This window comes from Trichechus manatus, unplaced genomic scaffold, assembly GCF_000243295.1.
Source record: "Trichechus manatus latirostris isolate Lorelei unplaced genomic scaffold, TriManLat1.0 scaffold00013, whole genome shotgun sequence".
Lineage (NCBI taxonomy): Eukaryota > Metazoa > Chordata > Mammalia > Sirenia > Trichechidae > Trichechus > Trichechus manatus.
This window is the reverse complement of record NW_004443949.1, coordinates 25022209-25036543: the sequence shown is the minus strand read 5'-3', so window position 1 is coordinate 25036543 and position 14335 is coordinate 25022209. Positions and strand designations below refer to the sequence as shown.

Here is a 14335-nt window from a genome sequence, read left to right as displayed (position 1 = left end):
ATTCCAATCACCAGTAATTATCAATGCATCTTGATTGCATGTTTGATCAATTTCAGACTGCAGAAGTTGGTAAAAATCTTCAATTTCCTTATCTTTGGCATTAGTGGTTGGTGTGTAAATTTGAATAATAGTCATATTAACTCGTCTTCCTTGTAGGCATATGGATATTATCCTATCACTGACAGCACTGTACTTCAGGATCGATCTTGAAATGTTCTTTTTGACAATGAATGCAATGCCATTCCTCTTCAGGTTGTCATCCTGGCATGGCAGACCACATGATTGTCTGATTCAAAATGGCCAACACCAGTCCATTTCAGCTCACTAATGTCTAGCATATCCATCTTTATGCATTCCATTTCATTTTTGGTGACTTCCAATTTTCCTAGATTCATACTTCATACATTCAATGGTCTGATTATTAATGGATGTTTGCAGCTGTTTCTTCTCATTTTGAGTCATGCCAGATCAGCAAACGAAGGCCTCGAAAGCTTGACTCTATCCATATCATTAAGGTCGACTCTATTTTGAGGAGGCAGCTCTTCCCCAGTCGTATTGCATGCCTTCCAACCTGAGGGGCTCATCTTCCGTCACTATATCAGACAATGTTCCACTGCTGTTCATAAGGTTATCATTGGCCAATTTTTCAGAAGTAGATAGCCACATCCTTTTTCCTAGTCTGTCTTAGTCTGGAAGCTCTGCTGAAACCTGTCCACCATGCGTGATCCTACTGGTATTTGAAATACCTGTGGCATAGCTTCCAGCATCACAGCAACATGCAAGCCACCACAGTATGACAAACTTACAGGCATATGGGTACAGGCATAGAGGCTAGGATTTACAACACATATTTTTTGGGAACACAGTTCGATTCATAACACTAATTCATTAAATTGAAATTTTTGGGTGAAAAATATACATGCAGGTGAACTGTAGATGTAATAAAAAAGAGAAAAAGGACATGGTGACTATATATGTATTTAAACAATTCTTGGGCTCTCCTGAATGAAACTGTTTTTAGCATATCTGCTGAGGTCTGATGTTGCTAATATCATTATGGCCTCATAAAACTGAGTTTCACATACACGCAAAAATTTAATACAGCAAAACTACAAAAGAAAAAGATCATGAAAAGCTGTTGCTGCACAAGGAAAATGCAATTTATTTTGGAAATAGAGAATCATTCAAGCTTATGGGCTATGTAGGCGTTCACTGGTAAATTTGGACTAAACAGGAAGTGATGTAAATTATACCTACTACACTGTTGGGAGAGAAATATATTAAATTCAGACAGAATGTGGACAAGGCACAAAGAGCTCATTGTGTTGAAGGAAAACACACAACTTTGGTGGGAAGATAATGCACTATATGGTATGAAAACTATCAGTGGCCATTTGGGACTAAAATAATTTTTTAGGCGGTATGATTTTGTTCTAATATTGGATTTTTTCTTCCTTGATAAAGCCCTAGGGTGTCTTAATCTAAAGCATATTGCTGTGTCTCTACTTTTAACTATATCATGCTGTTGTTTTGAAGTCATTCAACTGGACAGAATAAGACACAATGAAACCATCAATGCTTAGATTAGAAATCACAGCCATGGAGAAATGCCTAGAAGAAAGGTGAGGATTGAGGAAGTTACTGAATTATCTACTGCCCATATCATATCACCTGAAGAGTCTCCATGAGTTGAAATAGACAACATTGTTGATGTACCCAGGAATCACCTAGTAAAAGAAAATTTGACAAATTGACCTTGAGAGTAAAACAGCATTATGTGATCTATTCCATGAGATTTTCTCAACTGCTGTCTTTACGACAAAGCCTTCGTGAACTGAAAAACAAACAAAATGCAGCCAAAGTGCTGGCGAGCTGGTTGGCTGCTTGAGTGGTGTAAAGAGAACTAACAGTAAATCAGGTCAAAGACATTTTTAATCTAATGTCCAATTTACCATTTTGTTACAAAGTCATATCCAAAGTAAAGAAGTAATTGAGTGAATTAGATTCAGCCTTACAGGTTACTATTAGACTTCGCCAGAGTGCAAAACAAGATGGGCTTTTCTAATTTATTGGCCTTAAGTGAAGGAATCCTGGTGGTGCAGTAGTTCAGTGCTTGGCTGCTAACCAAAAGATTAGTGGTTCGAACCCACCAGCTGCTCTGTGGAAGAAAGATGTGGCAGTCTGCTTCTGTAAAGATTACAGCCTTGGAAACCCTATGGGATAGTTCTACTTTGTCCTATAGGGTTTCTTTGAGTTGGAATCCACTTGATGGCAATGGGTTTGGCCTTAAATGAGGGACTCGCTTGGTGGACAAATGGTTAAGCAGTTGGCTACTAATCGAAAGGTTGGAGGTTTAAATCCACCCAAAGTTGCATTGGAAGGAAGGCCTGGTGGTCTACTTCTAAAAAAATCATCCGCTGAAAATCCTATGGAGCACATTTCTATTCTGACACACGTGGGGGCACCATGAGTTAGAATCTACTTGACAGCAACTGGTTGGCTTGGTTGGCCTTAAGTGAATATTTCTAAAATGGCAAAATTAAAATCTTTGAAAATAATTTAGTAAAAATGTACTTATAGTTTATTGCCTCGATTTTCAAGGAACCTTGTAATCTTTTAAGGAGTGATTTCCTTTATCAGGTTGGTGTTGGGATCACCACAAAAGTACCAAGGATGCTCTCACTGGAGGAGATGACCCCCCAAATCCCCTCTGTGATGCTCAAAGGAGTGCCGGGACTTACGAAAGACAAAGCAACTGTGCACTCAGCCTCCTGGCTGGATGCAAAAGGAGCAAACTTTGATGAGAAGTCTTTGATGGGAAGGGAATGTGACATGCAGCCTGCAAGGCTCTCGCTGCACTTTTCATTTGAATAGACAGAATGATTTCACAGAACTCAGTATTCATTGAGTCCTTGTGTAGTGCAAATGGTTAACATGCTCAACTGCTAAACACAAGGTCACTGGCTCAAATCCACCCAGAGGCACTTTGGAAGAAAAGTCTGGTGATCTACTTTCAAAAAAAACAGCCATTGAAAACCCTATGGAGCACAGCTCTACTCTGACACACATGGGGTTGCCACGAGTTGGCATCAGCCAGATGGTAACTTGTTAAGAGTTTACTTAGGAATGGATTTGAATCAGTGATAAAGTCAGTCCAAATCTATTTTAGTCTCTGACTTTTACGAGTTATTAAACTACACTATGGTCTGCTGAGTATGAAATAAAGGATGGTATTTTGTGAGGTTTATTTATATTTATCTGTATATACATAATCAAAAAGTATTTGTTGAATATTTCTATGATATTCATTGATGTTAACTCTCTCTCCAATCTCACTCCCACCACTGTCCATCCTTTCTCCATCCCTTCACCCCGTATCCCTTTAGTGGCTCAAGACACCAGTTCTGGAATCAGACTGACTGGGAAAGTTGTCTAATTTCAATGCCTCAGTTTCTCATCTCTAGAATTAGGACAGTAACAGGGCCTAACTCACAGGATTTTTTTTAATGAATAGAGGGAAAAAAATACAATGCTTAGAACACTGCTTGGCACCTAGTAAGCACTCAAATACTAGTCATTTTCATAATTATTTACCATCTATCTCCAGTCTATGTAACTATTGGTAGTATTTACTACCATTAATTCTCTTTCAGGGATGGATTTTTCTAGTAGATCTTCAACTGAAGGACACTATACAATGAGATACTTAAATAGGTTTTTCAGGTGCCATTTTTAAGCAATTATTTGAAAAAAAATTCTCTTCATGAATGGTCTTACTTTCAAAAGCTTCTATAATCCAGCTTTCTTAAAAATCTACAGAAATCAGCTAGCCTCGGCATGCGTTAAATGGATCATTCTACACTTAAGTGATACACAAAGTCTGGAAAATTATAATTCATGAGATTTCATTTCTAGAGTTTGGACCACTTTTTAGTTTTATATTCTTTAAAATATTAAGTTAGGAGTCTCTTTAAGATGATGGTTGTTATGAAATAAAAGTCCAGTTCATTTTTTAGTATAGATCCTATTTTGTTCAGTGTTTTAAATTACTATACACAAATGGTAGAACTTTTCATAACAAAGGTTTAATTAGAATGGTTAATAACTATGATTTCCAAAGTGTCTGAGTCGGCCTTAGTAATAATTAGGGAGTTTTGTTCCATACAAAATGCTTTATTTAACCTTCATGCCTTCATTCAGATAATTATACAAATGCATACAGTTAAAGGTTTAAACTCTATTTCAGTTCACAGCTCAATTCATAGGAAAGTTGAATACAGAAAAGCAATGCACCAACAGAATATGTCTGAGACACCATTAAAAACGATAACACTTGTTCATTTAAATCTCTGAGAATAGACTGGAATAATCATCCTCTGAGAGAATCTCATTAGGAGGGTCTCCCTTTACATTATCATAGGGCAAAAAAATCACCATTTTACAGTAAAAGGAAAAAAGCTCTGAGTATATTTACAATACATACACTATACATAAATACAAGAACAACACTTACATAATATTAATAAACTTATAACGAGGGTTGCCTAAACACTACAGAGTATATAAGTGCAGAGGAAACTATTGGGAAATTAGATCATTAGATAAGCCGGAGAAATAAATTCATTTGCAATTAAAACTCTGAACAGAAAACAAAACGAAGATTTAAGAAATTAACACATTTGCTCGCCAGCATCATTGGGGTTTTTTTCCTCCTTTGATGCGTAAGACCTCCTCCGGGCACTCTAACTCTCTGGGGTCAGAGACACAAGAGTCTTTTCTAAAATTACATCCGTAAAGTGAATCAGATGCAGCACATCTATTCAATTTGCTGTTCAGAGGCTTCCAGCCTAGAATAACTGTTTTGTAAACCAAAGGATGTTTTTGTATTTTTACACAGAAAGATCTTGTGATCCAATAACCATGTAAAATGAGCTAAATGTCAAGGAAAAGAAAAAAGATGCCTGCTTGATTTGGCCAAAGATGATATTTTTCTTTATTCTCATGTATTTTTTCAAACACAACTGAGAGAATTATTCAAAAGAGTATGACGTTGGAATTGACCCCCACACACCAAGAGCAACGTCTAGACTACTACTAATTATAACTAAGTCATTTTAAGTGGCAGGTGGGTATCTTGAAGGTGGTCTGGTCTCATCATTTCACAACACAAAGTTCTGAGTACATTCTTCTATGGACAAACATGAATTTGCTGGTTTCTTTTTTTTTTTTTTTAAATGAGCATGTTATGATACACATAATTACATTATGATGCAGGATGACATAATACATAAGACAATGTTTTCAAGCTGGTTTTGTAAGTAGTTATCTCACATCCACAGAGAGTTGGTTAGCCATGTGATGCAATGTGTCCCACATAGACATGGACAAAACAATACAGCCACCATCCTGTGGGGGGATAGCGATTTTCAAAAAAATGAATCTTTAAACACTACAAATTGTGGACAGACAAGTTGATAGGAAAGAGCCTTGAGTATAGGCACCAGTGCCCCAGTTCAACAATACCCATCCAATGTAATAAAGCTTGAGGAACAAAATATATACTATAGTCTGGATGTAATTACAAAATTCTGCTATGGAAAAAACTAGAAATACAAGTAGGGCAAATGTATTTTTTATAATGTGGTATGCTATAATTCTAGCGTGTGAAATTAGCAGAAAGGAAAGGTACTGGTATGTTCCTAAAATATCTTACTTTTTGATTGCTTGGGCATGTTTACTACTAGATTTGGACCCACATTCTACCCTCCTCTTCACCCTCATTTCTCAACAAAAATGAATCTCTGTGAAGGTCTTGGTTTAACCTGCTTTAGAAGAAGCAAGATATAACTCACACAAGAGAAGTCATTGGTTCTTTCCTTGCACAAAGGGCAGACTCTGTTATCTCAAACACTTCACATTTCTAGAGATGAAATCCAGAAAGAAAAAGTACTGATGTGACTATTTCCACTATTCATCTCGCTTCAACTCTAAGTTGTGGTTTTGTTGTTGAGAAATTATTGCTTGTGAAACCCAATTAACTGAGTCTCAGTCTTCAGTAGGTTGTACATACAGAACCCTTGCTTTCAGCACGGAAGGGAATTTGTTTATAGAGGTTTTATCTCTTCCGCCAGCCAAGTAACTGGGAAGATCATAATTCAGGAGATTCATTTTCAGAAACAGAAACACTATGAGAAATGCCATTCTCTTAATGTTTGCTAAGTCCATTAGTACTTGCATGAATCAATACTGTCAGAGACCTTGTTCTACACAGAAAAGTGGGGGGCGGGTTCATTTCTCTGATGTTGAATAGCTTCTTAACAGAAAATTCAATTAAACTAACAATACTACAGACGAACCATTTATGGGACTATTTAAAACATTCCACGGTGGTGCTATCAGGCAAGAAATCTGAAAAGGAATTGTCTTATTTTTCCTTGTTCATCATCCAAATATGCTGTGATTGCCACCCCATTACCACCCCATTAACCACTGCACGAGTGGGCTCTGATGTTAACACTAGTTCCATGGAGGTGAAAATTTTGAATCTATATTGGAAAAGTTTTTACTACACATACAAAGAAATATGCAGAATTGAGAAAATCAATTCAGGCTAAAATGCTACTAAGTAGAGTTTTGATCGATTTTAGGGCTCCAGGCCAACCATTTAGGAGGAAAGTGACAAATTCAGGGAGACATCTGGTTGTTGCTGTTTTTTTATGACCCTTCATATCTGACTTTCCAGGAGAGTCCTGATTTCAAATATTCTGTACCACCACCAAATCATGTGTTACATCATGTTCCAATATTTTACTTGGAAAATATGATTCCTACGCATGCATGCTGCCCATAATAGAACTACTTAGAGTTAGAAATACGGAAACTTGGCTGTGGGGCATAGAGGTGAAGCATGGTGGAGTGGGAGGGACAAAGGCTTCGAATACAGGGGTAAGCGGACTCACCTTCCTACTCTACCGTTTACCATTTCTGTGCTCACAGACAACACAGCCACCCTCTCTGTGCCTCAGTTCTTCCATCCGTAAAACGTAGAACTGTTGTGGAGATTAGAGGCAAAGGCAACACGTCTAAAGAGTGCCTAGCGTCATTCTTGGTACACAGCAAATGTCCAATAAAGGATAGCTATTATTTTCATGGTTTCCTGAATCTTTGACCTTCCAATTTAACACTGTCAGACAACATGCAGAAGGACACCCAGACGTAAGACTTCACTTCAGTGAAATGAAGGAATCCAGAGACATTCCTTTGACACTTACAGAGGGACTCTACCCCACAAGCCCCAGCACATTTCCTCCTCCCTTTCTTCTTATCTGAAACTTGAAACAGGAAAGAGTAGATGGCTTTCTAGGCATGTGGTCAGGTTCTGGAAAGCAATGTCCATCGTGATCATGTTCACGGTCTGAAGCCTGGATGTTTAATCACAGTCATATTTTTTTTAATTGCTCTTACAAAACGTTCAGCTCTGAAAGAGTATAATTTTACTGATAGCCTCAATAGCTTGTTTGGGTGAATTCGTGCTCTGAGACAGTAGGGTTGGAGAATTTGCAGGGTTCATGTCTGTTCAAATGATCTGATCGCATATTTCTATCCCTGACTCCACTTTTAGCAGTAAAATAATTATAGGAAAAAAACTGTGAACTTCTGAATGTAAATCTGGTAGTTTTCAGAATTAGCTGCAAACCCTGGCTGAAGATTAGGCTTACTAAGTCTTAGTAGTAGCACTTTAGTAGACTTTTTGGGTAGAAATGATTTTGTTAATATTTATTCACAAATGGTTCTTAGATGATAACAGGAAATATTAAGGAAAAAAGGAATAAAAGAAATGTAATTTGTGCATTTGATATTAGTGGATAAAATCAAACAACTAAGCAAAAAATCCTCAGTGTTATACTCTGAATAATTGTTTTATGTTTTTTTACTGAATAAAACTTTATGAGCCAAAAACAGTGCTTTATAAGTTTAGGGCAAATCACAGTGAAGTTTTTATCTAAAAATTGTAATTGCCATATGCCATACTATACACTGAAGTTAACTTTAATGTTCAGATTTGCACTCTACATTCCACAAGTGAGAAAGATCAAATTAAGAAATGCTAATGCAAATAAGCTTAGGTATATTAAAAAGACACAAAAGATTTTGTGGGTGTGTCAATAGATTTAATTTACTATGTGCATAAATTACTGTGTGTGTATGTGTGTGTGTGTTTGTGATTGTGTGTGTTTTCCAAATGTGGAGGAAAAACCCAGTCTGATGAAGGATTATTGCTGTGTAAATGTATAGAAGTTCTCATCGGTCATAATGTTTATTGACAGGCACTTTCAGCTTTTAATTCATTTCTGAAAATGGGCATTAGCTTATTTCTATTGCCAGTAGAGATTCATTTAACACGTGGCCATATCCACAACACTTAATCTTGTCAACAGGTAACTATGCCTAAAAGTATTGACTCTAAAATATAAACACCTGTATGTTCGTTTTTTAATTAAGAACCACTTTGTTAAGGTAGAAATATCACTGAGAAAATTAGCACAAGTAAAATCCTGTGTAGCTGTTTTCCCCTTTTTAGGCAAAGATATTTTGAGTTTGGAATCAGTTGTCCGCAACTCAGAATGACTTCATTGTGTTTTAAACCATCCTGGTTAAATCGAGACAAGTGGCCACTCCATTCTGAAGACAAGGAACGTGCTCTGACAAAGTGGAACAGTTGAGTTGCCATGGCAATACAGCTAATCATGTGGAAGATATACAAGGCATATCTGAACAAGTTTTATTTTTATTTTTTATTTATTGTGATGAAAACTAGAGCTCTTTTCCCCAACATACTTCATCAAACTATTTACAACTTCTGTAAAATTTGAGTTTGAAAATATTTTTTCTACTATCACGTTACGAATACAGTAAAATATCTTCAATCTATTTTTTTAAAGATGCAGTATCCTATTTCATTTTCTTATGAAAATCTGAATTTCTATTGCAATTGCTCAGTATTTAGCATATTTAATGTGTACCAATGGGCATGGGTTGCTAAACAGACATTACTCTATAATGAAACTGTGAAAATATAGCATTTTTAGTTTTATGTACATTTCTTAACTATAAAATGCAGGTAAAGTCATATATAGCATTATAAGCTGGTAAATAACTTACATTTCTAGACAGCATGGGTTATTACAAATTTTCTCTTTTAAAAAATGTCTTTGTTGATGCTTATTAAGTATGCATAGCCAACTGGCTGCATATACAGATGTGTATACACATATGTATGTGTTGGGGATGCCTGTACAGGTAAGGGAAAGGTAGTATGGGGATAAGAAGAACTATAATATGGAAGACATGACTTACCAAACCCCTTTTCTAAAAAAAAAATCAACTTGTAAAGATTTTTTTTTATGGGGTGCACCATCTCAGAAAAACTAAAGTAGGAGATTTGATCAATGTAAGTTGTAACTGAATAGATTTCACCTGCTAAATTTACAGGAATTAGTAAAGAGCAAAAATCTGAGACTGGATTATGCACTATGAGTATTCAGGCTTCCTGGGCCTATGATGATTCATAAAAGTTATATCACTTTAGTCCTTTAGACACAGACTGTAACTCTCAATGAAACATGGATGCTGGTACTGTTAACACTGCTTAAATTCTGTCAGTCCTTACTAGAAATGTTAAGACACCTTTATAACAATATCATGGCTACATTTCTAAGCAGTCATAACAACAAAGTCGTAGTAACACATTTGAAGGCCTCACCTCACCGGATTTATTCAATTGCAGCTTTAGTAAGTATAATAAATAAAGCACAGAATAAGGAATACTGCATCTTTATCCATAAACAGGTCATCATTCTAGTGAACTGATTTCAAAGTGCAGAATTATATTTATGTTTAAAATACAAATGGTAACTTGAAGTTAAAAAAAAGTTGTATTAAAAAAAAAAGAACACAGTCTTTGCATAAACTATTCCAAGTTTCAGGCATAAAGAAACTGGCCTTTCTAATCATCTGGAACTGGCATTTGTAAACACTGTAGCATTTTGTTTATGTTTTTTTCCCTGAAAAGGGTCTTCCTATTTCTCGCTTAAACACTAAAGTGAATAAAAAGTGCCCATCTTAAAAAAAAAAAATGTGGTCTAGGTTACGTTTACTGCTTTTGAAACTAACTGTTCTATAGTGTTTTGTAAAAGTAATGCCAGGCAGTAGTATAATTTCTATGGTAAAGTCATTTGGAATTTCGTTACCATATGCCTTAACAGAACTTAAAGACAATTTATTAAGCTGGATGCTCCGAGCCTTTGCACAACTGACGGGATGGGGCTGGAGGGCGGTAAGGGAGCGGGAATGTTTTTTCCAAACAATTTAAGATCAGAATATGAGAAGGGAATCTATTAACATCTCAGTCGGAACCTCATAACTTTTCCTTGAAATCCTTAAACTCCCCTGAAATCAATCTCTACAATGCAAAGAGAGAGTCATGTCTACCGCAGCTTCTGAAACCAGGACAGCAATATGCATATACGTTCACGAACATACACACATCCCCAGCTGCAAATCCAACAGCTTCAAATATAAAACCAAAGAATGCTTCCAGTTAGAGAACAACCTGCCAATTTCTTCAGGACTCTACCCCTTTTCTGTTGCTCATCACGTACTGTGCTTTTTCAAAGAGGCTACAAATGGACATAAAATGAAATGGCGCCTTTTCTATGCTTAACGATATCCCTACTTAAAAACCCATTTCCTTCCGTCCAAAACCACTTTCCTTTCCATGAGAAAACACTTTTAGAAAGCTCAGCAAGGAGAATCTGCTATGTCCCAAGCCAAGTCCCAAATAAATTTCAGCTCCTGGGGACTGATTTAAACATCTCTCCTCTATCAGTGACGGGTTCACTTATTTGTGCTTGGATCCCTCTTTAGAAGCATTGATACCTTAAGAGGGAGAAATGGCGTGATGCTGACAGGCTTCCCTGTTTAACTTACCGTCTCAGTCTGGTTTCCACTTTCAGAGGGTAAGAAGAAAAGCTTATTTCCCTGAATCTTTCCTATGTTATTAGAGAGGAGCAGATCGTTTAGTTCTGTGCTAAGTTTAAACCAAGCTGTAACTAACTCAGGAGGCTCCCACTGCCTGTCAGTTCTATGAATTCTAACAACCATTCCTACCTGTAACACTCCCAAGACATCTCTCAGCAGAGAAATGGACTGGTCTTTCCAATGAGTACAGGCAGAATTAAATCAAATCTACGCTTTACCTGAGTGATTTATCTACTACCTGCCAACTAGGTTCTAGAATTGGTGTACAGGAGCTCATAGCTGTGTTCGCCACTCTCTGTGATCGTTGCCACTGACCAGTCACCAACGCTGGCATGCATCAAGAAGCCTTTTTTTCTATTTTGAATGGTCACAGGCAATGATAAGTAGGAGTTGCATACAGTACAGATAAAAAAACTTTCCAGTTGGTAAAAAACCCCAGTGCTTGGTGGGTAGTAGATTGTGTAGCCAAAGAAGCTACTTATCAATAGAATTGCAGCCCTTGTTGGAGGGAAATTGCCTGATGAATTTTTTTCAGACCTGGCAGAAAATGTAGAGCACATATTTTTTGAAGACAGAATTTGACCTGAAAATCATTATACTTCTGCTTGAACATCTTTAAAAATTCCTTTTTAATACCATCCAACACAATTCTTCCTTGTTTCATTGTTCATAGTTCTTCCTTCATCAGAACAAGATTATCTGAATTAGAAGATAATCCTTAAAAGGATAATTCCATAACCAGAAATTATTTCAGCATGTTCAAACATTTAAAAAATGAGCTAGTAATATTGTGAGGTTAATTTGTGCCATTCCCAAAATCAAGTGTTTGTAATTAAAATATATTGCAAAGGCCTTTTCTGAAGACCCTTTATATCTAAGCTATAAAAATTCTTAACAACAACAACAAAAAACCTCACCAAGCCCCTTAGCCACATAAAGCTGGAAAAAAAACAGCTTTTAGTGGGGAAAAAAATGTGATCATTTTTTTCTGAAAGAATGCTTGTTGGTGATGTATTGCTTTGTTTACTGTATACTTTGCTAGTTGCAATAAAGGTTCACAATTAGAGGGGCTGATGGGACTATAGTTTCCTTTCATCCTCAGCACAGGATGAGTGGGTTCAACATCCCTGTAGATACCGATGAACCACTGGGTCCTCAAACAGTTTAGGAAATGAAATCTGTAGAGAAGAACCTATTGGAGAGTTGCCTCTCCTTGGCTCTCCAAGAGAGGAAACTAGCACCGTGTCAGTCTTTCCTTGGGGAGCATTCCCTTTCCGCTGACTCAGTTCCAAGGAGAACTGACCCAATAACCCAAGAGTTAATTTCCTGCTATGCCTCCCTTGCCTTTCTAGTCACCAAAATAACTGTTTTCAAACAAGAAAAGGGGAGCATAGTCTTTAATTGTGGTACTCAACCAAGCAGGACAACAAACAGCAGAAAGATTACCTCAACGCTGTAAATGTAACCAAGACATCTAAAATGCTGGGGTGTTTCTTACAATCCCTTTAGTAAGTATGAAAATTGGTAACGTGAGTCCTCATTGAAGTTATTGTAGGGAAGTCCTTTTATTCATTATTGCTTTTCTCCTCAAGAGGCGCATTATTTCCATCTCTGCTTTGTCTGATTTTTCATGTTCACTGACTTTACCTGGGCCGCCCCACCTCTTACCTTGGTGCCAGTGTGTCTAAGAGTCTTTTCCCCCCTGATTCCTTGTAATCAAATACTAGGGGCTGGGAGAGATGAGGCCTAGGTGACAGAACACTGCAATTTGAAGTGGGGCAGTAGTTTTTTAGTCAGGCTCTTCCTATTCAACTACGCACACCTCTGTGCCAGACCATGCCAGGGTATACACCGGGACTTGAGTTCCACTGAAATGTTGCTGCCCCTCTGCTTGAACGGATGAACAAAACAGAATAAAAACAAAACAGAAACAATCAACAACAAACGACAGGTTCGATGTTGGTTCTCTTCAGGGCATGGCATAATGACAAGTTGCGGGTGATATCTAATAGCCGTCATCACTATTGCAAAGGGCTGCTTGAGTGCCCCTTTCTTTGCAGGTAATGGAACCTCTCCAACAGCTTCTTCTTTTCTACTTTCATGCTGCTTGCTGGTAACAGATTGGATGTGTGTTCTAGCTCACTCAGACAGTAACTAAAATTTTTGTAAAAAGGGGTGAAGGGGTGGGAGGGTGGGAGAAGAATCCAAATTTAAAAGGTCTTGCTCTAGCCATCGATTTGTGGCAGTTGAGCTTTAACATATCAATAATAAAATGTCTGACAGCTCAGAAAATGTACAAGCTACAAACATCTTTAAATGGCAGAGTACACAGCATGGAAAACAATGCCTGTCTCCTCAGCATTTATGCCACCGATCTCCCAGGCCAGCGTGAAGATGTTCTCGGGTAGTCATGATGGGGGTTACCTTCAGACCAAAAGGAGAAGTGTTACTTCTTTCTCCTGCTCTGGTTTCAGACATCGTGGGATGGTGATGCCCTTTTGTGTTAACACTGTGAAGGGGATCCAGCCCTGCTGAATCGGGTGCCGCTAAGAGATCCAGCTCTTATGCTCAGCTGGACAGGTAGCCTTCCTCACACCAGCATATGCCTCCGGCGGTGCAGTGCCAAATGATCTGACCGGGAAAAGCTGCGATCGCAGTCCGCACACTTGAATGGCTTCACTCCTGTGTGTTTGCGGTAATGCCTTGTCAGTTCATCCGAACGCGCAAACTTCCAGGTGCAGCCTTCCCAGGTACACTTGTAAGGTTTCTCTCCTAGAAGAAACAAAGGGACATGACTTTGGTGTTTCATAACTTTTGCATCGTAACCGAGCCAGCACTAAATTTTGGGTGACTGTTGTTCTCAACATATTTTCTATTCGGTGATCCTTTGTCAGGAAAACTCACCATCTCCCTGGGAGGCTGGAGTTGGTGGGGGGTTGAATCGCAGCTCCCTGACTGTGACCTCTGGTAAGGGAATTAGCACTTGCATCCTCAAAGTGCAGGTTAAACCTCTTTGCATTCAAAATTTCCAAAGGCATGGATGATTGCTGAGTATAATCATTTACCACTGGTGGACTAAAAAGGAATTTTAGATTTGGCTCTAAGGCTGTTAGTCACACAGAACTGTAATGGCTAATTACTTAAGTTTTACTTCAACACCACCCCTCCCAAATGTGTACCACTTGTAGGGCTTAAGGATATTTTAAGACAACGTCCACATATCAGTTATGGAGGATACACACAAAATTTCATTCAAAGGGAAAGCACTTTCCACCCCCTAAAATTAACTATTAAG

The 14335-nt window shown here is 37.8% G+C and overlaps 1 protein-coding gene across 7 annotated transcripts in view; it reads right to left on the bottom strand.

Annotated features, from left to right (window-relative positions):
• Nucleotides 1-5201: 5201 nt before the first annotated feature.
• KLF12 (KLF transcription factor 12) overlaps nt 5202-14335 on the bottom strand; it is a 527148-nt gene continuing 518014 nt past the window's right edge. For 4 of the 7 annotated variants that reach the window (XM_004371422.1, XM_023726729.1, XM_023726727.1 and 1 more), the window contains one exon: nt 13352-13812. In XM_004371422.1, the coding sequence (XP_004371479.1) occupies nt 13631-13812 (182 nt within the window). In that variant the 3' untranslated portion in view covers nt 13352-13630. Of the gene's footprint in view, nt 13813-14335 lie in introns of all 7 variants that reach the window. The other 3 variants (XM_023726731.1, XM_023726732.1, XM_023726730.1) reach the window with 1 other exon arrangement.